Raw genomic sequence first — 26,297 nt, 5'->3', positions numbered from 1 at the left:
AGGAGCCCAGCCCCGCACGGAGCCCAGCATTGGCTCTTCGACTGCGTAAGACCCGCCTCCGGCCCGGAGTCCCGCCCCCAGAGCCGAGAGTGGTCCGTCACATCTCCACCCCCTCGGCTTATTGGCCAGCCTAGCTGCGGGTGACAGTGACTGGCAGGCTCCGGGCCTAGCGCTCAAGGCCGGGCTGAGTAGAGCCCAGCAAACAAACCCTTGGAATCACCAGGGTCACCGTTCCTAAGGTGAAACACTAGGCCGCTCACTGGAATCCCGGGCTCCTGGCCGGGGCCGGACGAGGGCTGTCCACGGAGCCATAAAGGGCCACGCGGCTGGTAACGGGGAAGGGGCGCCGCCGGCGGGCGGGGCGGGGCCGCGCAGTCAGAATGTTTTGGTAGCGGGGGCGCGCGGGCGGGGGCGCGCGCGGGCGGCGGGGCCGCGCGGGAGGTTGTCCGCTGTTGGGAGCCGAGCCCTGGATCCGGGGCCAGACGACCCTGGGGCGCAGGTCGTGGCGGCTGGCTGTGCGAAGGCACCCCTGCCCATCCGGGGTATCGGCTGTAGGCCTGGCTGGACACCTTCCACCTCCGCAGGAGCCCTCGATCCCAGGCCCAGCCGAGGCTACATGGGCCCGGGATCCACACCGACCCGGTAAGTGGGGAGCCCCCGCGGGCTTGATCCGCTTCTCTGGGCTCGTGGCTCTCTCTAACCCAGAGAACCCCTACGAGGGAGCTGGGCGGAACTCCACTAAGGGTTGCACTGACGGGAGTGGACCCCTGTGATTCCGACTGGCGCTGGAGGGACCCAGGATCTGGGCGCCTCGCTGGCCCCGGGAGAATTCACCAGCCCCAGCCATCCCTGCCTGCTGTGCTGGGGAAGCCGGGAAGGGTTGACGGGAAAGAGCTTTAGAAAAGGCTTTGCTTGGACTTGGGGCTTTGGGCTTTCTACTGGGCACTAAGAGAATTGTCTAATTTCTGAAGCTGAGGAGGGGCCAAAGAGGACCGTCGGATGATCAGACCTGCCCTGACCCAGTGTCCAGCAGGTCAGTAAGGCACTTCTTGGGACACCCAAGCTGAATGTGCCATATAGCCAGAGGACAATATGCATAGCCCAGAGCTGGGCCAGCACCTCTACCCCACTGGGTGATAGCCCTACCATGTGCTGTCCTCCTCTTAATGAGGGGGTGGGGTGGGGGGGGTCAGGTCAGTTCCCTTCTCTCCCTATTCTATGGGACCTGACACCTTCTCCTCCAGCAGCTGCAGTGCCGGGCATCCAGGGCTGGAGTGGAGCCGACACTGTCCATGGAGCTGGTAGGGCCATGTGCTTATCTTCAAACTTTGTTTACAAAAAGCTTCCATCTGCTAAGGCAACCTGGTGGTGCGGTGGATTATGCATTGAGCTGCTTACCACCAGGTCAGCAGATTGAACCCAACAGCTGCTTCTCGGGAGAAATATGAGGCTTTCTGCTTCTGTAAAGTTTCACAGCCTCGGAAACCCACCGGGGCAGCACCCTGTCTTACGGGGTTGCTGTGAGTCAGAATTGACTCTTGGGGGTGTTTTGTTTTGTGTGGGGGGTTCAAACTGCTAGTCCAGTGGGAGACCTGGGTTCCAAAGGGCAGCCTCTTCTCCATTGAATAGAAGGTGAAAACCACCCCTCCTAAGGGCAGAGTCTGGCCTCAAGCCAGCAAGGCAGCAGCCCACCTGGACTTTTCATTGAAAGCTGGGCTCAGTCAACAGCAGCTCTTGAGTCATAGGTATGCAGCCCTCTGGGTACATACATGTGTCTCTGAGTCAAATTGAAAATGAAAAGAAGACTATCAGTTTCACTTAACAAATATTCAGATAGTGGTGATTTCATGTGTTTTTAAAACTATATCATGACTCTCAAATGATTTTTAAATTGCTGTGAGGGACAGGATTGGCTCTTCCATCTCAAAAGTTTGCCAGCCCCAGGTCTAAAGGCTCTGGGCCTAGGCCTTGCTCAGTGCCTTCCTGGGAGGCTGGTGGTGGTGACCAAGACCACAGATTCCTTCGAACTCCTGCCCCTAGGCCGGCAGCCTCTGGGCCTGAACCAGGCGGTCTCCTACCTCCTCACTTACAGGTGGATAAGGTGGACAGGGGGCGGTGATGGCGCAGTTTGACACTGAATACCAACGCCTAGAGGCCTCCTACAGTGATTCACCCCCAGGGGAGGAGGACCTGTTGGTGCATGTCCCTGAGGGGAGCAAGTGTGAGTGCTGGGACATGACAGCCACAGCTGGGACTGGTGGGGGAGGCAGGGGCGGGCACTGAGGACACAGGGGCTCATGTTCCTTCAGGGCTCTGACATCCCTTCCCTCTTCCCACAGCACCTTGGCATCACATCGAAAACCTTGACCTTTTCTTCTCTCGAATATCCTTTGCTGTCTGTGTCGGGACTCTGGGATCTTTAGACTCTTTCCTGGGCTGGATCCCAGGCTCTAATCCCTAGAAGCCTGAGAGGCTGGGGAAAACAAATCGTGGACGAAAGGTGTGCGGCCTTGGGTTTCCTGAACACTGTGGGTGGGCCTTGTACTTCTTGGTGTTCAGTTGTAAGTCACCTCCAACGGGGCCCAGAGTGCTTCTTCTCTCGGAAGAAGTATGGCCACAGTGGTCCTTGGAGGCAAGGATGGCAAGACCTCGTCTTATATTCTTTGGCCATGTTGTCAGGAGAGGCCAGTCACTGGAGAGGCATGTCATGCTTGGTAAAGTAGAGGCCCTTAGTGAGATAGATTGAAACAGTGGCTATTAACAATGGGCTCAGGCAGAGGAACATTGTGAGGATGGGGCAGGACCGGGCAGTGTTTCCTTCTGTTGTGCTTAAGGCCACTCTCTATAGACCAGAACTAACTGGATGGCACTTCACCAGGGAGCTCTCCCTTTTGACGGGAGATACTGCTCCCAAGAATCCAGGGGTTGGCCTCAGCCTATGCTGGCTCCACGACCAATATTCTCCCTGTGCCTCTTCAGACCTAGTCAGCCTACAAGGCAGGCCATGTGATTCCTAATATACCACTGTGGGGGCAGGACGCTTAGAGGTTGAGTGACAAGGCCAGAGTCCCACAGCTGGAAAGTCAGAGCGCAGGGGCTTGAGCTCGGGGGTGTGCCACCTGCCGTCTCTACCGGCCACTCTTTCTTAACGGGTCCACGTTTATAATCTACACCAGAAGAATGGCTTCACCTGTATGCTCATCGGGGAGATCTTCGAGCTCATGTAAGTGTAAGAGATGGGTGGGCTAGTAGGGACTCTCTCTCTCTCCTTCCTTTCTGTGCACTCCCCCAGCCCAAGCTGCCAATGACACTCAGGCCCACCCTTGAAACCCTGCAGGCTGTCATAGTTCAGCATCGAGAAGTGACACCAGAATTCACAGGCTCACCTCCTGCCTGCCCTATCAGGAGAGCTGTCTGCATCCTACCTCTTCCATAAAGAGAGCTCAGACTTGGACCTAGCCATCAGAGCCTCTGGAATGAGCCTGATCCAAGCAGAGGGCACAGAGATGCCAGCCACTCCGTGGAGAAGAATCCTTCTCTTCTACCTCAGTCACATCTTCAGCCTGCTGCTAGGCAGAGAGCCTGCGCGTGCTCTTAAGATGAGGGAGAGGATGTGTTGTGGGCAAAGGGACAGGAGTCAGGTAGCCTTGCCTCAGTAAGAAAGAGGACAAGTCCCTAAAGAACTTGTTAGGACCACCTCCAAAGGAAATCAGCCCTAACGCCTTTGGAAGAGTCCAGTGGGCAGTAGCAGAGAATGACCAGGAGGTGTGGAAAGCCGGCTGACTCTGTTTGGTCTGAGGTTAAGAGGAAGAGAAGGTCCCCCCGTGACTGGGTGGAAGGGGGACTCGGGGGTTTTCCAGCTCTTCCCATCTCCAATCTGAGTGCGCAGCTTCCAGCTCTCTGTCCCACGTTCTACACTGGCACCTCCCTGACCCCTGGCTTGAGCTTCCTCTCCCCCACCCCCCAGGCAGTTCCTCTTTGTGGTTGCCTTCACCACCTTCCTGGTCAGCTGCGTGGACTACGACATCCTATTTGCCAACAAAATGGTGAACCACAGTCTTCACCCTACCGAACCTGTCAAGGTCACTCTGCCAGATGCCTTTTTGCCTGCCCAAGTCTGCAGTGCCAGGTAAGAGCTGCTGGCCCAGGGGCATCAGAGGTTGCAGGCGGGGCTCTAACAGGGGGCAGAGAGACGGAGGAGGAGGCAGTGACTCAGGCCAGCACAGGCTCACGCTCAGCCTTCTGGCCAGCTGGCCTGTCTGCCAGGACACTTTGAAGCTCATCCTCCACCCCTTTTTTCCCCTCCCGCCAGGATTCAGGAAAATGGCTCCCTCATCACCATCCTGGTGATTGCAGGTGTCTTCTGGGTCCACCGACTCATCAAGTTCATCTACAACATCTGCTGCTACTGGGAGATTCACTCCTTCTACCTACACGCGCTGCGCATCCCCATGGTAAGGCTGCGCAGCCCGGGGGGTTAGGGGCCAGGGCGGCTTTGGCCGCTTGGGATGGGCCATCCAGGGCTCTCCTCCTTGGTTGGCAGATCAGGGTGCATTTGCCTGGACCCCACTCAGCTAAACACTCACCTCCGAGCTTCGCCTCTTTCCTGGGCCACAGCCACCCCACCCTCCGCCCCTTGTCCCCCACCCCCGCCCCCCGCAGGCAGCCCTCCCGTACTGCACGTGGCAGGAAGTGCAGGCCCGAATCGTGCAGACCCAGAAGGAGCACCAGATCTGCATCCACAAGCGTGAGCTAACCGAGCTGGACATCTACCACCGCATCCTGCGCTTCCAGAACTACATGGTGGCGCTGGTCAACAAGTCCCTCCTGCCCCTGCGCTTCCGCCTGCCCGGCCTCGGGGAGGTGGTCTTCTTCACCCGGGGCCTCAAGTACAACTTCGAGCTGATCCTCTTCTGGGGCCCCGGCTCTCTGTTTCTCAACGAGTGGAGCCTCAAGGCTGAGTACAAGAGGGGCGGGCAGCGGCTGGAGCTGGCCCACCGGCTCAGCAACCGCATCCTGTGGATCGGCGTCGCCAACTTCCTGCTGTGCCCGCTCATCCTCATCTGGCAGATCCTCTACGCCTTCTTCAGCTATGCCGAGGTGCTGAAGCGGGAGCCCGGCGCCCTGGGCGCGCGCTGCTGGTCGCTCTATGGCCGCTGCTACCTCCGCCACTTCAACGAGCTAGAGCACGAGCTGCAGTCCCGCCTCAACCGCGGCTACAAGCCTGCCTCCAAGTACATGAACTGCTTCCTGTCCCCGCTGCTGACCTTGCTGGCCAAGAACGGCGCCTTCTTCGCCGGCTCCATCCTGGCCGTGCTCCTGGCCCTGACCATCTACGACGAGGATGTACTGGCCGTGGAGCACGTCCTCACCACCGTCACACTCCTCGGGCTCACCGTGACTGTGTGCAGGTGGGCCCGGGCAACACGCAGGTGGGAGCAGGGTGCCCAGGCAAGGCTCCCGCCTCACCAGCCCCCACCCCCACCCCCCAGGTCCTTCATCCCAGACCAGCACCTGGTGTTCTGCCCCGAACAGCTGCTGCGTGTGATTCTCGCTCACATCCACTACATGCCTGACCACTGGCAGGGTAATGCCCACCGCTCGCAGACCCGGGACGAGTTTGCCCAGCTCTTCCAGTACAAGGCAGTGAGTGGAGCTGGAGTTAGGGCCTGCTCGCCGCTGGCTGAGAGCGTGGTGGGGTTGGCTGGCCGGCCGGCAGGCGGGCAGAATAGCTCAGCTGCTCTTTGAGTGCGACCTTGGCCTCCTCCTTCCCAGGTGTTCATTTTAGAGGAACTGCTGAGCCCCATCGTCACCCCCCTCATCCTCATCTTCTGCCTCCGCCCCCGGGCGCTGGAGATTATAGACTTCTTCCGTAACTTCACCGTGGAGGTCGTCGGTGTTGGCGACACCTGCTCCTTTGCTCAGATGGATGTGCGCCAGCACGGCCATCCCCAGGTACTGGGCAAGGAGGGTCTCTGGAAGCGCAGGAGGGGCTGCCAGGCAAGGAGGGGCTCCGGGGCCAGGGGCGGGCCTGTGCCAGGCCCGCTGAGCCTACAAACCACAGCAAGAACAAGCATGTGACGGCAGCCCTCCCCTTGCACCCTGCAGCCATTCTTCAACCCAAGCTATACACATGGCCACTCCTGGGGTGGGCCTGGGCACTGCAGTCTCTGCCCTCCAGGGGCAAGCCTACCCCTCCACCCTCCCAGCCCTGCTCCCCACACACGTGCAGGAGACCCAAGCCCCGCCCCTCACTGCGGCCTCCCTGCACAGTGGCTGTCCGGCAGGCAGACGGAGGCGTCGGTGTACCAGCAAGCCGAGGACGGGAAGACAGAGCTGTCCCTCATGCACTTTGCCATCACCAACCCCGGCTGGCAGCCCCCGAGGGAGAGCACAGCCTTCCTGGGCTTCCTCAAGGAGCAGGTGCAGCGGGATGGAGCAGCCGCTAGCCTTGCCCAAGGGGGCCTGCTCCCGGAGAACGCCCTCTTCACGTCCATCCAGTCCCTGCAGTCGGAGTCGGAGGTGCGTTCCTTGGGCCTGGGCGTGCCGCGGCGGGCACACACACGGAGGGGCTGTGGAAAGCCACCTGGAACTGCCCTGCCTGTGCCTCCATGTGCCCAGGAAGCCAGGGGCCCTGCTCTCATTCTGAGGAGTCTGCCGGCCCCTTTCTTCCACAGCCGCTGAGCCTCATTGCCAATGTGGTGGCCGGCTCGTCCTGCCGGGGCCTGCCCCTGCCCCGAGACTTGCAGGCCTCTCGGCACAGGGCTGAAGTGGCCTCTGCCCTGCGCTCCTTCTCCCCTCTGCAGCCTGGCCAGGGGCCCCTGGGCCGCATGCCCAGCACCATGACAGGCTCTGGGTGAGTAGAGGTGGGGCCAAGAAGGGAGGCGTGGCTGGGGTCCTGGGTGGCTTGTATGGGTCTCAAGTGCTGACATGTGTCTCTGTCCTCCGGGAGGGACAGGGTGGATGCCAGGACGGCCAGCTCCGGGAGCAGCGTGTGGGAAGGGCAGCTGCAGAGCCTGGTGCTGTCCGAGTATGCGTCCACTGAGATGAGCCTGCACGCCCTCTACATGCACCAGGCGAGTGGGCGGGAGGAGCAGGGTTGAGAGTGGGAATAGCTGAGAGGGTTGGCAGGGTGAGGAAGGAAGACCCTTCTCTGCCACTTACCTGCAATGTGGCCTTCTTACCTGGATTATGGTCTCCTTAGCTGCAGTGTAGCCTCCTTTCCCACAGGGACCCTCCTGAAGGAGAGATGCCTTCTTAGCTTTCTCTCTCCTGGAGTCTCCACATTCTGGCGGCTTCCCCTGCCTAAGAGCCAGGCCACTTTCCTTCTCCTTTGGCAGTTTCCCATGGCTCCCATTCCGTCACCCTGAGCTAAAGCTGCCCTCCTTTGTAGCCCGAAACTACCCGCACTAGCCAACCTGCCTCTTACTCCATGGTTTTGTCTCCCTATCCTTGCTGCCACTGCCAGTGCCCAAGTGCCCTGGGGAGCTGGATCTGGTCTGTTTCCTGCTGGGTCCCCACACCTAGAAGAGAGCTTGTCCCTGAGACCCTAGGCAGTGTGTCCTTGGTCAAAAGGCCAGGTCACTAGAGGACCTGCTGAGGACATTGCCCTGAGAGGTGCCTTGGGCTGGGAGCCTGGTGATGGTGTGAGTGGACAGGCCCCAGGGTGGGCAGCCGCTCCCGGTGAGAGCCAGCCACTTCGCCTTCTCCAGCTCCACAAGCAGCAGGCCCAGGCAGAGCCGGAGCGGCACGTGTGGCACCGCCGGGAGAGTGACGAGAGTGGGGAGAGCGCCCCCGAAGAGGGGGGAGAGAGCGCCCAGGCCCCCCAACCCATCCCTCGTTCTGCCAGCTATCCCTGTGCCGCACCCCGACCTGGAGCGCCCGAGACCACCGCCCTGCAGGGGGGCTTCCAGAGACGCTACGGGGGCATCACAGGTATCCAGTGGGCTATGGAGGGAGAGTGTCTGCAGGCAGGGCGGAGCAGCCCTTCATGACCTCTCTAGGGATAGGTGGGTAGAGGGAGCAGGCCCAGGAAGGCCAGTCCCTCCCACTGCCCCCAGCACCCCTGACACCCTTCCCTTACTACCAAGTGTCAGGTGCGTGTTCTGAGAGGCTGCTTGCTTGCCCCTCTAGATCCCGGCACGGTGCCCCGTGCTCCCTCTCATTTCTCCCGGCTGCCTCTGGGAGGATGGGCTGAGGACGGGCAGCCCGCCTCTAGACATCCGGAGCCTGTACCTGAGGAGGGCTCCGAGGATGAGCTGCCCCCTCAGGTGCACAAGGTAAGAGCTGCTCGGCCCAGTGACCACCAGGCAGAGGCTGATGCTTCCCTTCTCAGACGGAGGAAGAAGGGCTCCAGCCCTTCCCAAAGTGTGCGCCTCCCCTCTTCTCCCCACACTCACACTCTCCTAACCTCTTGTCTTCAAGCCTCTGAGTGGGGCAGCAGGCAGTGGAAGACAGGGCCACGACCAGCCCTTCTCTCTTCACAGGTGTAGACAAGACTGAGGAGGGCCCCTACACCCCAGGATGGAGGCCACTGTTGCCCTGCCATCCCATCTGCTGGCCGTGGGAGGGCTCCTCCGAGCGTCGCCTGGCCCCACGTGTGTGGTTTTTGTGTGTCCGTGTCTGGCCAAGGGAGGTGCTCACACTGGCTGGCCACGGCCCCAGAAGAATGCAGGGCCTGGGAACTAGGGGCACACAGGACTCTAGCCTCTGCCCCCGCCCCTCCTTGGCTCAGAGAGTGGTGCTAGAAACTGGTCCCAGGCCCAGCCCCTGTACTGCCACCTTTGCATCCACCCCTGCAGTTCTCCAGAGGGCTGCCCACCACAGAAGCTGCCAAGCAGGGGGAGCCTGTGCCAACTGGAGTGGGGTGTGGGCCTGGGCCCTGGACCCCAGCGCCCTGCCACCCTGTGTAGACAGCAGCTCAGGCTGTGGCCCTTACCTCCTCACCTCTGTGCACTCCCAGGTGCAGCCCGTTCACCTCCCCTGCCCCTTCTCTCTGCTTGCTCCCCTTCTGTTAGCTTTGCTTGGGCTGGATGCCTGAGCTCCCAGCTCCCCTCACACTACTTTTTGACACTAAGAGGGAAGTTTTCTAAATCACAGAAGCGGGGTGGAAATTTTGCCACCCCCTCCCACATTCAGGATGGGTCCCTGGGAGTCTGAGGCTTTCTTGGGCCCCTTTGCTGCTTATTGTACCCCCTTCGCACTGCAAGGTCTGGGCTGGAGGGCCTCTGGACTCCTTTCCCCCCAGCAAGAGAGCTCTGGCCTTTGTCCTGCCCCTAGAGGTGGGTGGAGGGTGACTGAGGACCTCACCTTAGGCTTTGGCCTGCCACATTGCATGCTGGGACTCCGTCCCACCCATCCATCAGCTCTGGACCACCGAATGAACGAGCTGCCCAGCTGCTGGAATTTACCTTAGATTGGGGTGGGGACCGTGTACAGCCTGATAACCCTTAATAAAGAAGGGACTTTGACCAGGGCGTGGCTTGTTCTGGGAACTGGAGGGTTTGGCGCACGTGGGAGCTCCCAGGTACCTAGGGATACCTGGTTCGGATAACCATAGCTGGCAGGAGGGCCGCTTCCCGAGCGCGATTCCGTGAAAGTCAAGGTCGCCAGCCGGACGTGCGGTCAGATTTCCCGCTCTGCACATGTGACCAAGCCGACTCAGCCTATTTGATCTCCCTAGTGTGCAGTCGCTTCCCCGCCCCTCCGGAGCCACCCGGCCAATAGAGACCCTGGTATAGAGGCTGGTGGGCGGGCCCCTGGTCCCGGGGGCGGAGTGAGTCAGACGCCCAGCGTTCCAGTCGGCGAACGCCGGACTCGAGGGTCCCGGGCCGCCAGCGAACGTGCCTTGCGTGAGTGCGTGTCGGCGGCGCCTGCGCGAAGCAAGTGGACGGTGTGGCTGGGTCCACGTGCGTCCCTCCCCGCAACTCCGCGGCCAGGAGCTCAGTGGCTCCATGACCAGAGACACTCCGGCACCCACACCCCTCCCAGAGCGGCCAGTCCCGTTCTCCCGTCCTGGAGGCCCTGCGGCCACGTATTACCATGGTGACTGTGGGCAACTACTGCGAGGCCGAAGGGCCGGCGGGCCCTGTCTGGGCGCAGGGCGGCCTGAGCCCCTGCTTCTTCTTCACGCTCGTGCCCTCTACACTGATGGCCCTGGGAGCTCTGGCCTTGGTGCTGGCCTTTCCCTGCAAGCGCCAGGAGCGGCCCGCCGGCGCCGATGCGCTGTCCTGGAGAGCCGGCCCTAGTGTCGCTCCCTACGGGCTGCAGCTCTTTCTGGCCACTCTTCAGGTGGTGCTGCCCCTGGCCGGACTAGTCGGCCGAGTGGGCACTGCCCGAGGAGCCCCTCTGCCAGGCTATCTACTGCTGGCCTGTGTATTCGGGACTCTGGCCGGCGCCTGTGGCCTGGGGCTGCTTATCGTGGAACGCAGCCAGGCCCGGCAGAGGCTGGCGATGGGCGTCTGGATGAAGCTCAGGCACAGCCCAGGGCTCCTGCTCCTCTGGACCGTGGCGTTTGCAGCCGAGAACTTGGCCTTGGTGTCCTGGAACAGCCGGCGGTGGTGGTGGGCGAGGACTGACTTGGGCCAGCAGGTGAGGGGCCTGGTGGGCGGGGTTTGGGAGGAAGGACATGACGGCCCCAGCATGTCCAGCCTCGCTGGCTCCAGGTTACAAGCTGCCTCCACGGTGAGAAAGGGGAGGGGCCGGCAGTTGGCCGTGCTGATAGCCAGCTGGTGGGGTGTGTCTGTGCTGAGTCACCGTGGCTTTTGCTTTATTTCTTTTTCAAAGGCCTGTGAGGCACCGGGCCGCTGGGGAGGACCTGGGCAGGTCTCCCATACCAGGCCCCAGCCCTGTGATAAGTAGTAATACGATTTAAAAAGAAGAAAGTAGTTGTGCAATAGACCGTTTGCCCCTACTTAGGTCCTCCCCACTCCACTCCTCTTTCCCTGTAGGTCCAGTTTAGCCTGTGGGTACTGCGCTATGTGGTCTCTGGAGGGCTGTTTGTCCTGGGGCTCTGGGCTCCTGGACTTCGTCCCCAGTCCTACACCTTGCAGGTCAACGGAGAGGATGGCGATATTCAGAGGAGCCAGGTACATCTCCATTTACAAACCCTGGGACCAAGCTTTGTTTCCTTCTCTGCACTCCTAGAGCAGTTTGCTTCCGTCAAGACCTGCAACCTTGGAAACCCTGCAGGGCCGTTCTCCCCGTCCAGTAGGGTCACTAAGAGCCAGCATTGACTCTGTGGCATTGGATTTGGGTATGGCATTGGGTACCACTACTCCTCCCCTCAATGCAAACTCATTCATTCCCAAATCTCAGGGAGGGCCCTGCTGGCCTCTGACCCCCTCCAGCATCATGGGCGAGTCTGGGGCACCTGGAAACACAATCCCACACAGTCATCTTCTTTTTTTAACAGTTTTTTAGCAGCACTTCACTACCTGTCATTCTGTTCAGTCATAGCAAGACGAGTTGTACAATTACCACCACAGTCAGTTCTAGAACGTTTCCTATTTCCTTATACTCATTGCTACTCATGTATTTGTTTTCTAATTGTGGCAGAAATAGACACAACAAAACATTCTCCCAATTCCACAGGGTCTATATGTATAATTCAGTGCCATTGTTTGTACTCTTCATGTTGTACAGCCATTATTGATAACCTTTTCCAAATCATTTCACCACCATTAACATAAACTCAGTGCCCCCCTAAGCCACAATTCTTTCTCCTTCACCCATGGTGACCACTGGTCAAGTTTGGTTTCTTTTTTGTTTTAGTAGTTTTCTTGATACAGTATTCGCATAGCATATACTTCCATGGTTAAATAGCTTTTAAGAAGAGTTGTACACAACTAAAAAAATTAAGAGTTGCCGGGGAGGGAGGGGAAAAATGAGGACCTAATGTCGGGGGTTTAAGTGGAGAGAAAATGTTTTGAGAATGATGTACAAATGCGCTTTACACAATTGATGTGTGTATGGATTGCGATAACAGTTGTATGAACCCCTAATAAAATGTTTTTAAAAAAATTAAGAGTTGCACATATATCATCACAATCAGTTCAAGTGCTCCCTCCCCACTCCTGCGTTCATCGTTTGTTCCCCAGATCCTCTCACCCTCTCTGTCCCCTGCCCCTGACTCCATTTCCCCTATAAACTACTGCATCAGCTACTGTCTAGGCATCCACTCCTTTTGTGCTTCACAAACTGGGAAACCCAACAGAAACAATAAGTCCCACCCACTGTTCTCAAAAATGCTTTGCCTTGTTTAAATTTTGGACTAGTATACACCTTATGTTGGGCTGCAATCTGCTTGGTTGGCAGTTCAAAGCCACCAGCAGCGTCTTAGGAGAAAGACTGGGCTCTCTACTCCCATAAACAACTACAGTCTGAGAAACCCGCTGGGGTTGCTGCGAGTCAGCACCTACTCAATGGCAGTGAGTTTGGGTTTTGGGTTTAGTGTACACCTTTGGTCTCTGAGCGCCCCCGCACCACCCCCACCTCTGTGTTTCACCTTCCTAGGTTCCATCAGCAGAGGGGGCACAGCGGTCTACCTGGAAAGACTTTGGCCGAAAGCTCCGCCTACTGAGTGGCTACCTGTGGCCTCGGGGGAGTCCAGCACTGCAGCTGGTCGTGCTCATCTGCCTGGGGCTCATGGGCCTGGACCGGGGGCTGAACGTGCTGGTCCCCATCTTCTATAGGGACATTGGTGAGGGGGAGGTCACGGGAAGGGGGGGCCAGCAGAGCACACTGGTTCTTTGGGGGCATGGTGGGTGGGGTGGCCCTGACCTAGGGAGGGTGGTACTGAGCTGAGGGGTAAGGAAGAAGCTATGGAAGGTACCTGAGGTGGTTTGCCGAAACGAGCACTGGGTGCCAGAGAGGGGGAGTGGGCACTGACTGGATTTCTCCCCAGTGAACTTGCTGACTGAGAAGGCACCTTGGAACTCCCTGGCCTGGACTGTGAGCACCTATGTCTTCCTGAAGTTCTTGCAGGGGGGTGGCACCGGCAGCACAGGTAGGAGAGCTCTGCACTCACCTTGGGGGGGGGCTGTTATCCAATGCACACCCCACCCCCATGCCCTCAAACCCCTTTCTCCCTGATGCCGTACCCCGGGCTCCCCACAGGTTTTGTGAGCAACCTGCGCACCTTCCTGTGGATCCGCGTGCAGCAGTTCACCTCTCGCCGCGTCGAACTGCGCCTCTTCTCGCACCTGCATGAGCTCTCCCTCCGCTGGCACCTGGGACGGCGCACCGGCGAGGTGCTGCGAGTCGTTGACCGGGGCACGTCCAGCGTCACAGGGCTGCTCAGGTGCCAAGGCCGCGGGCTGGGTGCTGCTTGTCAGACACAGACAGCTACCTGCAGCCACGCAGCAACTTTTCCTCACACGCTGGTGTCGGGAGGCTTCGGGGTTGTGTTCTTTGTTTGTATCACAAGGTGCAGCTGGCGGACTTAATGCCCAAACCGCCACAGAGTGCGTCCCAACCCCCCCACCCCCCCACCCCCCGTGAAGACCCATTCCTTGCAGTGGATGCAGAGAACCTCAGCCGTGGGCATGAAGAGGGGGTGCACTCTGTCAGCGTGGCAAAGCAGTCGCTGCACTGAGCCTGCTGACACCCCCTCTCTGTCACTTGCCTCCCCCTCCCAGCTACCTGGTGTTCAACATCCTCCCCACGCTGGCTGACGTCATCATTGGCATCGTCTACTTCAGCATGTTCTTCAACGCCTGGTTTGGCCTCATCGTGTTCCTGTGCATGACCCTGTACCTCAGTGAGCGCTGCTCGGCCACACCGCCTCCCAGGGTTCTGGGGGGCCTCCCGGGCAGGACCCACAGGCCCCCTTCCTGAGGAGGCCCTGGGGGGAGGGCCTTGGACAGAGGCCTGGGAGATGCAACCTGGCCAGGGCACACTAGTTCAGGAAGGAACCTTGTTCATGTGACGTGGGAACCATGTTCCCAGGGGAGCCTTTTCGTGCAGGCTGCAGATGCCTAGGGACTCGCTGTTTGCCTCGGGAGCTCAAAGCTCTCCCGTTCTCCCTTGGGGATCGGCACCAGCATAGGTTTCAGGTGGATGTGGCAGGTAGCCCACCCCCACTGGGTCCCAGCTACCAGGGGGAGTGAGGCCCTGACCCCGCCCCTCCTCTCGTGCCCCAGCCCTGACCATCCTTGTCACTGAGTGGAGAACCAAGTTCCGCCGCGCGATGAACACCCAGGAGAATGCCACGCGGGCGCGGGCCGTGGACTCGCTGCTCAACTTTGAGACGGTAAGAGAGGCCTGGGAAGCCCTGGTGGGAGGCAGGGAGACTTTGGAGGAGTGTGGCTGGGGAGCCTGGCCTCGGGGGAGGGTGACATGGGAGTTGATCTCGGGACTCCAGCAGGTGGGGCTTGGGTGGGAGGGCTGTACCCATGCTGAAGTGCAGCGGGTCTCCCTCATCAGGTGAAGTATTACAACGCAGAGGGCTACGAAGTGGAACGCTACCGAGAGGCCATCATCAAATACCAGGTGAGGGTGCCGAGAGCAAGGAGGGCTAGGGAGAGAGCCCAGTTTGGATTGGGGCCGCCTGATTGGGACTTGGTGGCATCAGTGCGTCTGTGCCGTCTGTCCATCCGTCCCTCCCGCAGGACTTGGAATGGAAGTCGAGTGCCTCGCTGGTGTTACTGAATCAGACCCAGAACCTGGTGATTGGACTTGGGCTGCTGGCTGGCTCGCTGCTCTGTGCGTACTTCGTCAGTGAGCAGAAGCTGCAGGTGAGGCTGGGGGAGATGCTGGGGACTGTGCCCGGGGCAGGGAAGTAGCAGGCCAAGGCTGAGTAGTTGCAGTGGGGAGTGACACAGTCCTCTCTCTGGGTCCCACAGGTCGGGGACTTCGTGCTCTTTGGCACCTACATTATCCAGCTATACATGCCCCTCAACTGGTTTGGCACCTACTACAGGTAAGCGACCCCTGGCCCTGCATTCCCCGGGGGGGGGGGGTGCTGGTGCTTCCTGGCTCCCCAGAGGGGCCCCACCAGCACCCTTCTCCTCACAGGATGATCCAGACCAATTTTATTGACATGGAGAACATGTTTGACCTGCTGAAGGAGGAGACCGAGGTGTGGAGCGAGAGGTGCAGGGCTCGGGGTGGATTGGTGGGGGGAGGTGGGTCCAGAGAATGCCAGGCCTGTAACGCTGACACACCTTGGGGGCCCCCTCCCAGGTGAAGGACCATCCCGGAGCAGGGCCCCTCCGCTTTCACCGGGGCCGCATCGAATTTGAGAACGTGCACTTCAGCTATGCCGATGGGTGACGAGCCTCTTCCTCCTTCCTCTGCCCTGACCCGCTTCTGCTTTCCTGCTCTGCCCCCTGGTCTGCAGCCCACCTGGCCTGGCGAGAGGCTGCTGGCAGGGTGGGGGTAGGGAGGGGGTGGACAGGGGGCACGGGGCATGTGGTACGCCTGCTGACCCTGCTTTCCCTGCCCTCTAGGCGGGAGACCCTACAGGACGTGTCCTTCACTGTGATGCCTGGACAGACCCTGGCCCTGGTGAGAGGACCCCCAGCCACTTGGCCCACACCCCTCCAGCTTCCCCCAGGCCCCTGCCGGGCAGTCAGAGGGAGCCCAGGCTGACGCGACAAGAATGACGAGGCAGCCTCCGTGGACACGGGAGGCCTCTCGGGGAGGGCACCTGAAACACAAATGGACTTATGTGCCGTTACTGTCCCCATGTGCCAGGTGGGCCCGTCCGGAGCCGGGAAGAGCACAATCCTGCGCCTGCTGTTCCGCTTCTATGACATCAGCTCTGGCTGCATCCGAATCGATGGGCAGGACATCTCCCAGGTGAGGGTGTGGGGGGAGCCAGGCGCTCGGAGGTGGATGACCAGAGCCGGGATCCAGGGGAAGTAGAAGATGCCAGGCAGCAAAAGGTCTGCCTGCCGCCCTGCCCGGCAGAGGTCCTCCCCAAAGGCCCAGCCAGGTGAGGAGAGGGCAGGCCTCCTTCCCTGGGATGGGGAACCTGCACAAGGCAGCTGAGCAGTTGGCCCACACCGCTGGGGTTGCGTGCCAATGGCAGGCCCCTCAGCCACGTGCCTGCCACCAGCCCACCCTGCCTCTTAGGCTTGGGGCTGAGCCTCTGGTCTTTTGATTCCAGGTGACCCAGCTCTCCCTTCGGTCTCACATTGGAGTCGTGCCCCAGGATACCGTCCTCTTCAATGACACCATTGCTAATAACATCCGCTACGGCCGTGTCACCGCCGGGGACGATGACGTGGAGGCCGCTGCTCAGGCTGCAGGCATCCACGACTCCATTCTGGCTTTCCCAGAAGGTGAGGGTCCCACCCTCAGAGTTCCGCACCCCCACCCCACCCACTTCTCCCTCATCGTAGGCCTGGTGGTCATCCCCCTGACCTCTGTCCCCTCCCTTCCGTGTTCATCCGGTCGCAGAAACCCAGGTGTATTACGTGTGACTTGAGGGAGGTGGGGCATATCCACAGGGTACGAGACTCAGGTGGGTGAGCGGGGCCTGAAGCTGAGCGGCGGGGAGAAGCAGCGTGTGGCCATCGCTCGCACCATCCTCAAGGCTCCAGACATCATCCTGCTGGACGAGGTGAGGGCCCGCACCCCACTCCAGAGCCCCGGGTTCCATGACCTGGGCGCAGGAGCACCTTAACCCAGGCCCTCTCTCCAGGCAACGTCAGCGCTGGACACGCCCAACGAGAGGGCCATCCAGGCATCTCTGGCCAAAGTGTGTGCCAACCGCACCACCATCGTTGTGGCACACAGGTAGGGCAGGCCTCGGCGCAGGGGCTGGCAGGGTGACCCTGCTTTTGGTGGCGTCCGGTGTGGGTAACTGGCTGGTGTCTCCCTTCTCAGACTCTCAACGGTGGTCAGTGCTGACCAGATCCTCGTCATCAAGGATGGCTGTGTTGTGGAGAGGGGCCGGTAAGGGAAGGCAGCGCAGAGCACCGGAGCCATGGCCCCTGGCCTCCCTCTTGGCTGGTAGTGATGCCCCGTAGGGTAAAACTGAGGTATTCAACTTCCCGTTTCTTCCCTGCTCCAGGCACGAGGCTCTGTTGTCCCGAGGTGGGGTATATGCTGACATGTGGCAGCTGCAGCAGCAGGGACAGGAAGACATCTCAGAAGACAGCAAGCCCCAGGTCGTGGCACAGTGACAGAGTTGCAGCCACTTTCCTGCCAAAGGCTAGCTTGGAGGGGACTCCCATAACGCCCTTCTCCCTGGACCTGGGGCATGTGCACACTAGAGGGTGGGAAAGGGGGCTTCTGGGAAAAAGCCTTCTGCATCAATAAAAGTGTTGACTGTACTGTGATCAAGGTGGCTGTGTGGCAGTGGGCTTCCAGCCTGTAGCCAGGAGAACATTCTTAACCAACCTTGGCTCCAGCAGGCGAGGGAGAGAAACACACACACCTGGAAGCTGTCCATCCTTTATTCAGTCCAGGTTCTCCCTGCCCCCGACATGGGGGAGAGGGAAGCCCTGGTGTAAGGGGGAAGACATGATGAAGAAGGTAAAGGGGGACCTAGCCAGTATCTACCAAGGGCCAGCCCTCTCTCCCAGACAGCCCCCCGGGGCCTCTGCCAGCTCAGCTCCTCTGGCTGCCGCTGCTCCCAGGGCTTCTGGCGGTGGCCTCCTCACTCCTGCCTCTCTTTCCACGCTGGGCTGCTCCGAGCCTGCTCTCCCTGTGGACCCCAGAGGTGTGAGGCCCCAGTCCTCAGTGGCGCTGCCCTCCCCAAGCCCAGAGCCCTAGCACAGGCTGCAGGTGGATGGCTTCGAGCTGCGGCTCTGGGCCTGGAGCAAGGAGAGGGAAAGGGAGGGAGACAGGGCACAGTGTCAAGGACATGCGGGGTAGCCCTTCCGAGCAGCTCAGCGTGGTCTGGGGTCAGACTGAAAACAACAGTCCAGCTACCATCCCAAACTCCCCCACTGGCAAGAAGTGTCATGTAAGAAAGGATTCTGATCCCTCCCAGCAGGCAGGACCCACGGTCCATGCTCCCTTCACCTTACCTGCTGCTGCTGGTATTCTGCCTCACTGGCTGAGAGTGCCTGGGCTAATGCCAAGTCTTCTTCCTCCTGAGAACTGAGAGGATGTCATTAAGCACTAAAAACGTGACCAGCTGGTCTGTGCTAGGCAGTTGTCTCCTGGCTGAGCACTTCTGGTTACTGTCTCAAGCCTTCAGAGTTCCCTGACCAGGTCGGCTATCAGTATCAGTACTACCCACTTTGTGCAGGATATCAAGGCCCTAAGAGGTTAAACCGCTTACCAACTGTTTGTTACATAGTGAATATGCTTAAGTTTGAGACCAAGTTCCTTACTCTGTATCCAGTCCCAGTGATGAGTGATCTGGCCTCCCTCCCTCCTGTGTTCCCCTTTCCCCCAGAAGGAAGTACCTAGGCACCGGGGGCTTGGTCTCTGCCAGTGACAGTTCCAGGGCACGTTGCAGAGCCTCATCCTCACTCTGCAAGGCAAAAAAGATGACCCATTGCCACTGACTTTACTCTGGGTTTGTGGCTGCCCCTCCCACTGCTCCCCAACTTACCAAGCCATTCTGCAAAGCAATCACTGGTGGGGCTGTCCGGGATGGGGATGGAGACGGGGCCGGGGTCCTATGGCAGATACCCAAGAAGAGGGGTGGTCAGGGTGTGAAGGATTTGAAGAGGAGAGGTGAAACCGGGAAGGCCTACCTGCTGGGAGAGGTAGTTGAAGCCACGGTCTGTCTCGGGGAGGAGACGGTGCTGGAAGAGGAAGCCAGGCCCCGTGCCCTGGAGATGGCAGCGAGTCTACAGGCAGGGAAGAGTAGTCCTGAGTATGCTTCTACACAGAATATGCTCGCCGGCTTGTCCCGGTCACCCATCGAGGGGAATTCCTCCAAAGGGTCTGGGGGAACATTCTGAGCACTGCCTCAGAACTGGCCCTAACTCGAAAGGATAGGGGCGTTACCCTGCCCGGCTGGTCGGGTGCCCCTCCCCAGAGCAATCATGGTCTAGTGGGTGACGGTGCTTGATGCAGAAGTTCCGCCCACAGCGATCACAGGTCAATTTCATCATCTCCCGTTGCCGGCAGCCAGAGCGTTCGCACTTATTGGTGAAGATCTGAAGTGGAGGGTGAAGGTTTGTTTGGACTAAGCCTCTGACCTCTGGCCCCACCCGAATTCCCAGGATCTCCAAGTCCAGCCTGGTCTGGTAGTTGCTGCCCCGCCCCTCACCCCCCCCCTCCGCCCCGCTTACCTTCCGTTTCTGCTGTGCAGGGTCCGAGCGACAGTCTCTGTCAATGTGCTCCCCCACAGCGCGGTCCGGGGGCTCCCCTCTGGCCACCGGCACAGGCACGTTACACAGTGGGCAAACCGGCACCTGGATATCCTAGGGCAAGGGGACAGATCTGCGTGGGGCCACTTCCAGCCCAACCCCACCTCTGGTCTCGACAGTCACTGGGATCCTGAATGGGGTGGCCCCCCACAAGCACACAGAAAAGCACAAGATTCCCCAGCATGTCTGCGGAAGACAAGGGAGGCAGAGGTAGGGGAAGAGGGCTGCATGCATGCATAGTCCCTCCCCCTGGGGGCCCTCGGCCCTCCCCCCTCACCTTTTGGTAAGCAGATCCACAGTGATGCTGGGCGTAGGCCACATGGTCTGCGCAGAAGATGCCAGAGCAGGCGTCGCATTTGAGTGGCAGGAAGTCTGCAAGGAGTGGGGCCGGTTCCAGATGCAGCAGGACCTCAGGTCCTTTCCCATCACTAGCTTCTCACTCCCAGAAAGGAGCCGCCTTCCTGACAGCCCCACTCTTTCTGGTAACCAACAACAGTCTCCTTAGACACGCCTCCTGAGGCACCGCCCTTCTCCAGCCCGGCCAGCCCAGCGCCCACCTGCAGTTCCAGCCCCGGGGGGGCTGCCCCGCGCGCTCCGCCCCTCACCCAAGCGCTGACAGCTCGGCTCCGAACAGTGAGCCCCGAGGTCCGGAAACTCCATCGCCACGCCCAGCGGGGGCTGGTCGGAAGGGACGCGACGACTGAGAGTCTCTAGGGCTCCTGCTCTGGGTCTCGGCCGCGACCCCGCACTCGGGGAGGCTCCCTGACCCGTCTCCGCCCAGCCCCAGTTACAGGAGACCTTAGCGCCCGTCGGCCCGCGGTTCCCATTCCTCCCCCGGCGCGACGCGCAGCGCGCGCTGACGTCTTTACGCCGGGCGAGCGCGCCCGGCGCAGTCGCGGAGAAGGGCGTGGCTCCGTCATAGCCCCGCCCCTCCTGCCTCGGGGCGGGGACTCGGGGAGGTGCATGGCTGTCTTTCAGCGAACAGGTGCCTGGGAGCGTCGCCGCGCCCCCAGGCGCAGGTGTAATCCGCAAAAGGGGGCTTCAGAGCGGAACGAAAGATCCAGCTGATGCAAAGACAGACGTCACCTGAGAAAAGAGGCCTGCGATGGTTTGGGGTCTTTCACAATTCAGTCCTTGGCCCGCTTCTCCCCCTCCGCCCTCCACCTGGCCATTTCGTTTGTAGTTACGACGGCCTGTAACTCTATGATCGACGGCTCTCTGCAGTGCAGATATCCCTCTCAGGCGGCAAGTCACTTCTACATACAAGACTATTGTCGCTTTGATTACCCCAAAGAATAGCAGGAGACAGGATTCGAGTGCTAGTAATGCAGGAGAAGGCGCTCAGGTGGCACAGGGAATTAAACGATGAGCAGCTGCTAACAGGATGTTCACTGGCAGCTCCTGAGAAGACAGATGAGGCCGTCTGCTTCCGTAAAGATCTACAGCCTCGTAAGAAGCACCATGAGGCAGTTCCACTCCGTCCTGCAGGGTCGCTATGCGGCGGAATTGAGTTGGTTAGCGCTGTGGAAATAAGGGCGCGATTCTGCTGGGAGCCTGTGGAAGAACCATTTCGAACGCACCCCATGATTACCTCTGCAAGACAGGGGACTGGGTGGACTCCCATTTTCTCCAGATTGAGAGTTGCTACTGGGTCCCGTAACCTCCCCTCCACCACGCCAACTACTAACAGCCAGTCTGCTCCTGTGGGCATGTCAACTGTGTCCTGGAGTCATGGGGGAGGCTTTGAGGAAGGCCGCCCCAGCTCCCTGGAACTACCTGCTACAGAAGTCAGAGATGCGCTGGGTGACGTGGAGGCCACAGGGCGCCAGGAACATCTGCTTTGGGTCATCAGTTTCCCCTGGGCATTTGATCAAGACAAGAGAATTAGTGCCCAAAAAAAGAAAAGAAAAAGAGAGAGAATTAGTGCTCACCATGTGGTTGGACCATACATGGCCACTGGCCAAACTGCTGACCGTCATGAGGGGCAGGAAAGGAAGTGCAGCACCTGTTGTACCATGACTGATGAGGCACAGTGAGCACCATAAAAAGAGGTCAGGTGTGAATTACATGTCAATCCCACTATTGAAAAATAAAAGTTGCCCGGGAACTGATCGCAATGATCAATGTATAACACACACACACACACACACACACACACACACACGGAGATGAACAACAGAAACGGGTGAAAGGAGATAGTGAACGGTGTAAGATATGAAAATAATAATTTATAATTTATCAAGCGTTCATGAGGGTGGGGGATGGAGGAGGAAAATTGAGGAGCTGATACCAAGGGCTCAAGTAGAAAGAAAATGTTTTGAAAAGGATTGTGGTAGTTATATAATTGCTGGTCAATTGAAGAGGATTAAGAGTGAATGGATGGAGTCTAGCCTGTCAACCAGGTCATAGCCAATGAGGCCTTTGTGTGGTCATGGCCTTCCCCTGAGGATTCTGGGAACTCCAGTATTGCCCCTTGGCAGCAAGAGACACTCTCTCTGCTCACTCCCTCGGAGACTTTGCAGCTGGCAAGACACATGGAGCTACGCTAGTGCCTTGAGCTGGATTTGTCATGGAGACCCCTGCCAGCGCTGAGATGTTTCCACTGCCACTGGATCCACAAGGCTTCCCACCCACTGGCCTGTGATCCTCCTGCATTTGGTGTCATTGCATGTGTTTCATGAGTCTGAAGAGGAATTTATAGATTGGTGTCGGACATGTCAGCTAATATCGGACTATGGACTTGATCTGGACGGGGCTGGAATGTTTTCTTAATATACAATTACTCTTTATATATAAAGCTCTTTCCTATACACATATGTGTATCTATGAATTTGTTTCTCTAGTCTACCTGGACTAGCACATTATTGTTTCTCTAGTCTACCTGGACTAACACAAGGATGATGTCAACATATGTACAAATGTGCTTGACATATGGATTTATGGATTGCTATAAGGGCTGTAAGAGCCCCCAATAAAATTATTTATAAAAGATAGATACGGATTAGAGACATGGAGCTTTAAAATGGGGTTTCTTTCTTTTTTTTAAATGGGGTTTCTTTTATGCCATTCAGATCTTGGGTTGGCTTCCACTTTCTAAAATCTCTACTATTTACAATTTCATGTGTACTGGGGTGAGGCAACTTTCATTTTGGGGGGAAAATAGAACCTTCTAACTCAATAACTCCAATTGAGATCACTTCTCAATTTTTATATGACAAGTAAACAGGTATGTGCATACAAAAGCAATAAACTGGAATGAAACTGAAAAAATGATGATGGCAACATATATACAAATGTGTTTGATACAATGGATGTACGGATTGTTATAAAAGCTGTAAAAGCCCCGAATAAAATGAGTAATTAAAAAAAAGAAAAGAAAAGTTGGTCTTGTGGCTCACACCTGTGTGGCTCAGTCATATCATTACCTGATTCTTGTCTCTACCCCCAAAGTTTATAGCGGCCCTCCCCGACTCAACCTGTGTCTCGCCACCCATGCATTCTCACTGGTTTCATTTGTATTACGTGTGTCTCTGCAAACCGGAGTCATTCCATCAGGTACGGCTTGTCCATCAAGCTTTCTCAGAAGCTCTGACATAACTCGAACTAGGTGCAGGCCACCAGGTATGTGCCTAAGGGCCCTCTGCCACAGGAATGCAGCTTTGGGCCTCAGGCTGTTAGAAAGCATATTCATCACAGATCTTAGCTTGTGTGGATTCAAGGACTCACTCCACCATCGGGGAGATAAAGCGCCCATTCTGTTAGGTGAAAGCATATGAAATTACTAATAGTTGGCCATTTCTTACTTTTAAAATCACAATTCCAAATGGTTTAATATCAAATAGAAGCAGCCCATGACACTGACAAGAATGGTTTAGCGCTGACCCTCTGTCTGACCCTCAGCATGCCGGACTCTGGAGTCCAGACATTGGTAGGTTGGCTAAAGTCCACACACCATATGATCTGAGGTGCCAAATGTCTATGTACCTGTAAACCTGTAAACGTCTACCATCTTCCCATTGATCATATAGTACTAGGCAGGATCGAGTTTAAGGAAGACTGAGGAAGAATCGATAGGTATGACTGCTGGTGCTGGCAAAAGGTATTGAAAGTAGCAGGGATGGCCAAGAGAACAAATGGACCTGTCTCACAAGAAGCACAGCCACAATGCTCCTGAGAGGCCAGGATGGCACAACTTCATCTCACGTACCTTGCACATGTCAGCAGAGACCACTCCCTGGAGAAGGACATGATGCCGGATACAGTAGAGGGGCAGCGAGACAGGGGAAGGCCCTCCACAGGAGGGAAGGACACATGGCTCAACACTAAGAGCAGGTGCGAGGACGGCTCAGCATGGTGTTTCATTCTGCGGTGCAGGGGGTCACTCTTGAAGGCACCTGTCAACTGCAACATTTTAAATAGCTGTGAGTGGGACGCCGAAATAACAATGGCAGAGACAAGAAAAGTTTAATTTCCTGTTTATATAATAACTTGGACAATCCCGATTTGTTGCTCCACCACCCCTAAAATGTTGCTGTCGTCCAAGTAGTCCTTGTTCCAGACAACAGAATAAAGAGGCAAATCAGGGCCTATAACCCACACTTTAAGGACATGACCTTGCATTTGCAGACAACATTTGTAGGCACATTGCACTGGCCATCTTAGTCACGTGGCCATCCCTAGCTGGTGTCAATGTTCCCAGATACAATTTCAATTATTATGCCAGGGAAGGAGAACAGAAATTGAGAGGTCATCCAGTAGTCTTTGGTACAAGAGGAAATAAAGGATGGTTTGTTGTTGTTGTTTAAAGGATAGCTTTTATGAGGGAAATCCATAGGTAGTGCTAATGGCTAAGTGTTGGCTATTAACCGAAAGGTTGGCAGTTTGAATCCACCCGAAGAACCTGGTGCTCTACTTCTGAAATATTGCAGCCATTGAAAACCCTGCCGAGTGCTCGCTTCTGCAGCACATATACTAACATTGGAACAATGCAGAGAAGATTAGCATGGTCCCTGCGCAAGGATGACATGCAAATTTATGAAGCATTCCAGATTTTTATCTATAACTTATCAAGACTTCATGAGGGAGGGTGGTTGGGGGAGGGAGGGGGAAGAAATGGGGAGCTGATATCAGGGGCTCAAGTGGGAAGAAATGCTTTGAACACGATGATGGTGACAGATGTGCAAATGTGCTTCACAAACTGGATGAAGGCATGGATTGTGCTAAGAGTTGTAAGAGCCCCCAATAAAAGTAAGGAAAAAGAAAGAAAACCCTGCCGGGTGGAGATCCACACTGAAACCTATGGGGTCCTCGTGAGTCAGAACAGACTTAGACAGGGTTTGATGATAACTGGACCTCCCTGAGTTTGAAATGGTGGGGGCTTTTTCAAACTCAGACAGCAGCCTGTGTACAGTGTTTATCTTCACTCATGGAGTCGGGAGGTAAAGACAACAGAATCAACCAACCTGTCCATTTGTTGGAACTCGCCTCATTGGTTGTCTACCATCCAGCCATTACCCAACTTCCTTCCCGAGGACAAGACTCTGATTTTAATCACTGTCCTTTAAACAGCTGTGTCATAGCTCCTGCGGTGAGACTCATATTTCCCAAACTTCCCCATCATTATCTACATTGAGAGCTACATTCTATCACATTTCATACATATATACACAAGCCTGATGTATGCTATTGCTATTTTGATACATTTGTTGGATACATTTTGGTATATTCCTTTTTTTAATCATGATAGTTACACACAATGCACTAAATGAATTGATGTGATATTCTACCAACTAGGTTGTAACTAGTTTAACAAAAGCAACTCTGCTCCAAGTCCATTGAATTGCCTTTATTCCTTTGGTGATCCACTCCAGGTATGTAATATCATTTATGTCTGAAAGAAATTTTGACCCAAACTTTGAGATTGTTCCATTTTTTAAATAGAACGCTAGAGCTTTTCTGATTGGCTTACTTGACCTTGCCAGGCTCTTTTTATGGAAGATAATTGTGTTGCGACTGAATATTTGACTAACAATCTGCTACTAATGAAAGCAAAGTTTACAGCTCTAAAACATGAACCTGCAGCAATTGATAAGGTGCGGCTCTTGTATAGCCTTGAAGAGAAATTAACCTCAAAAGTGTTATGTTATTTTGTCTGTAGAATGTTAATCAGTTGTGCATGTAATATAATAGTGTTTTCTTTGCTTATTGTATATATTTCTTTCCTGAAAACACTCAATCCACATTTTGTCTTCCCTACTGGTTCCTTCATGAATCATTTTATTAAGACAGTGATGGGTACATACTGTCTATTTGTATGAGAGTTTTATTTCTACTTTGAACATTAGCTACGACATTGAGCACCGGGGCAGCCCTTCTGTGACCATGAGGGAAGCCAGGCAAAGAGGACATGCTGAAGATGGCAGAGAAGGAAGATAGAAAAGGTCCCTGGGGTCCTTGTGGAGCTACCTGTGCCACATCTGGACTCTTGTTTAAGAGAGCAATGTCCTTGCTGTTACCTAGATTTCCTGTTCTGCAACCCAGAGATTTCTTGCTGGTCTGTTGTGACAGCTCATTTGAATAAGAACAAGCATTAGATTCACCTAATTGGAACTTTTCAAGCCTTTGATTCACTCAATTGGAACTTTTCTCCTGTGGTTTGTTTTTATTTTTTTGGTCTGCATGAGGCAGTGTCTGTTGTGGTGGCAACAATAAGGTGATTCATGGGACACACTCACCTCCACCCTCCCAGTCCCCCAACCTCACCCCACCCCTCTGGCCAGCTCTGGGAAGACGTCTGATACACTTGCATCAGCCTGGTGGTTATTTAACTGAAGTTCCCTCCAGGGCTTTACATACGCTTTCACTTTGGTTTTAGTAATACAGCTGCCAGATCGGGAGTAATTCATGTCGCTGTAATCATTTTGCCTCAAAGCTTGTGTTTATTCATTATATATATATATATATATATATATATATTATATATACACATATACACATATATACATATGTTTCTCTACT

At 56.6% G+C, this 26,297-nt stretch overlaps 3 protein-coding genes and 1 non-coding gene across 12 annotated transcripts; 3 read left to right on the top strand and 1 right to left on the bottom strand.

Moving 5' to 3' along the window:
- Positions 1-176: 176 nt before the first annotated feature.
- ATG9A (autophagy related 9A) lies at positions 177-9,470 on the top strand. Of its 6 annotated transcripts, none has more exons than XM_045295945.1 (18): positions 177-329; positions 585-642; positions 972-1,033; positions 1,245-1,301; positions 2,093-2,221; positions 2,340-2,383; positions 3,159-3,223; positions 3,968-4,129; positions 4,313-4,454; positions 4,663-5,411; positions 5,493-5,646; positions 5,776-5,955; positions 6,274-6,522; positions 6,678-6,856; positions 6,959-7,076; positions 7,713-7,935; positions 8,134-8,279; positions 8,487-9,470. In XM_045295945.1, the coding sequence occupies exons 5-18, from the start codon at positions 2,119-2,121 to the stop codon at positions 8,490-8,492; spliced, it is 2,520 nt and encodes an 839-aa protein (XP_045151880.1). In that variant the 5' UTR covers positions 177-329; positions 585-642; positions 972-1,033; positions 1,245-1,301; positions 2,093-2,118; the 3' UTR covers positions 8,493-9,470. The 6 variants fall into 6 exon arrangements, with proteins under 6 accessions (XP_045151880.1, XP_045151890.1, XP_045151876.1 ...); XM_045295955.1 differs by having other exon boundaries at positions 500-642; positions 1,248-1,301; XM_045295941.1 differs by having other exon boundaries at positions 500-642.
- A 391-nt stretch (positions 9,471-9,861) lies between these two features.
- Positions 9,862-17,282, top strand: ABCB6 (ATP binding cassette subfamily B member 6 (Langereis blood group)). Its single transcript, XM_004701619.2, has 19 exons — positions 9,862-10,590; positions 10,950-11,087; positions 12,514-12,700; positions 12,905-13,006; positions 13,117-13,300; positions 13,638-13,759; positions 14,142-14,251; positions 14,425-14,490; positions 14,610-14,735; positions 14,844-14,920; positions 15,016-15,079; positions 15,184-15,269; positions 15,450-15,507; positions 15,697-15,801; positions 16,112-16,286; positions 16,455-16,567; positions 16,649-16,743; positions 16,834-16,902; positions 17,021-17,282. Exons 1-19 carry the CDS (start codon positions 10,042-10,044, stop codon positions 17,130-17,132), a joined length of 2,538 nt encoding a protein of 845 aa, XP_004701676.1. The 5' UTR covers positions 9,862-10,041; the 3' UTR covers positions 17,133-17,282.
- A 107-nt stretch (positions 17,283-17,389) lies between these two features.
- On the bottom strand, positions 17,390-20,104 carry ZFAND2B (zinc finger AN1-type containing 2B). 4 transcript variants are annotated; one of them, XM_004701617.3, is made up of 9 exons: positions 19,886-20,104; positions 19,558-19,652; positions 19,203-19,334; positions 18,916-19,067; positions 18,660-18,755; positions 18,515-18,581; positions 18,366-18,433; positions 17,982-18,054; positions 17,390-17,765 (listed from the first exon to the last, which is right to left on the bottom strand). In XM_004701617.3, the coding sequence occupies exons 1-9, from the start codon at positions 19,938-19,940 to the stop codon at positions 17,721-17,723; spliced, it is 783 nt and encodes a 260-aa protein (XP_004701674.1). In that variant the 5' UTR covers positions 19,941-20,104; the 3' UTR covers positions 17,390-17,720. The 4 variants fall into 4 exon arrangements, with proteins under 4 accessions (XP_004701674.1, XP_045152017.1, XP_045152020.1 ...); XM_045296082.1 differs by having other exon boundaries at positions 17,390-17,656; XM_045296085.1 differs by having other exon boundaries at positions 17,982-18,047.
- Positions 20,105-24,227: 4,123 nt separating this feature from the next.
- On the top strand, positions 24,228-24,334 carry LOC115872238. Its single transcript, XR_004047750.1, has one exon. It is a non-coding gene; the product is annotated as a U6 spliceosomal RNA (small nuclear RNA).
- The last annotated feature ends 1,963 nt before the right edge of the window (positions 24,335-26,297 follow it).

This window comes from Echinops telfairi, unplaced genomic scaffold (genome assembly GCF_000313985.2).
Source record: "Echinops telfairi isolate 266 unplaced genomic scaffold, ASM31398v2 ScPeMD7_3;HRSCAF=10, whole genome shotgun sequence".
NCBI lineage: Eukaryota > Metazoa > Chordata > Mammalia > Afrosoricida > Tenrecidae > Echinops > Echinops telfairi.
The sequence above is the reverse complement of the archived record's forward strand: the minus strand, read 5'-3'. Positions and strand labels throughout refer to the sequence as shown.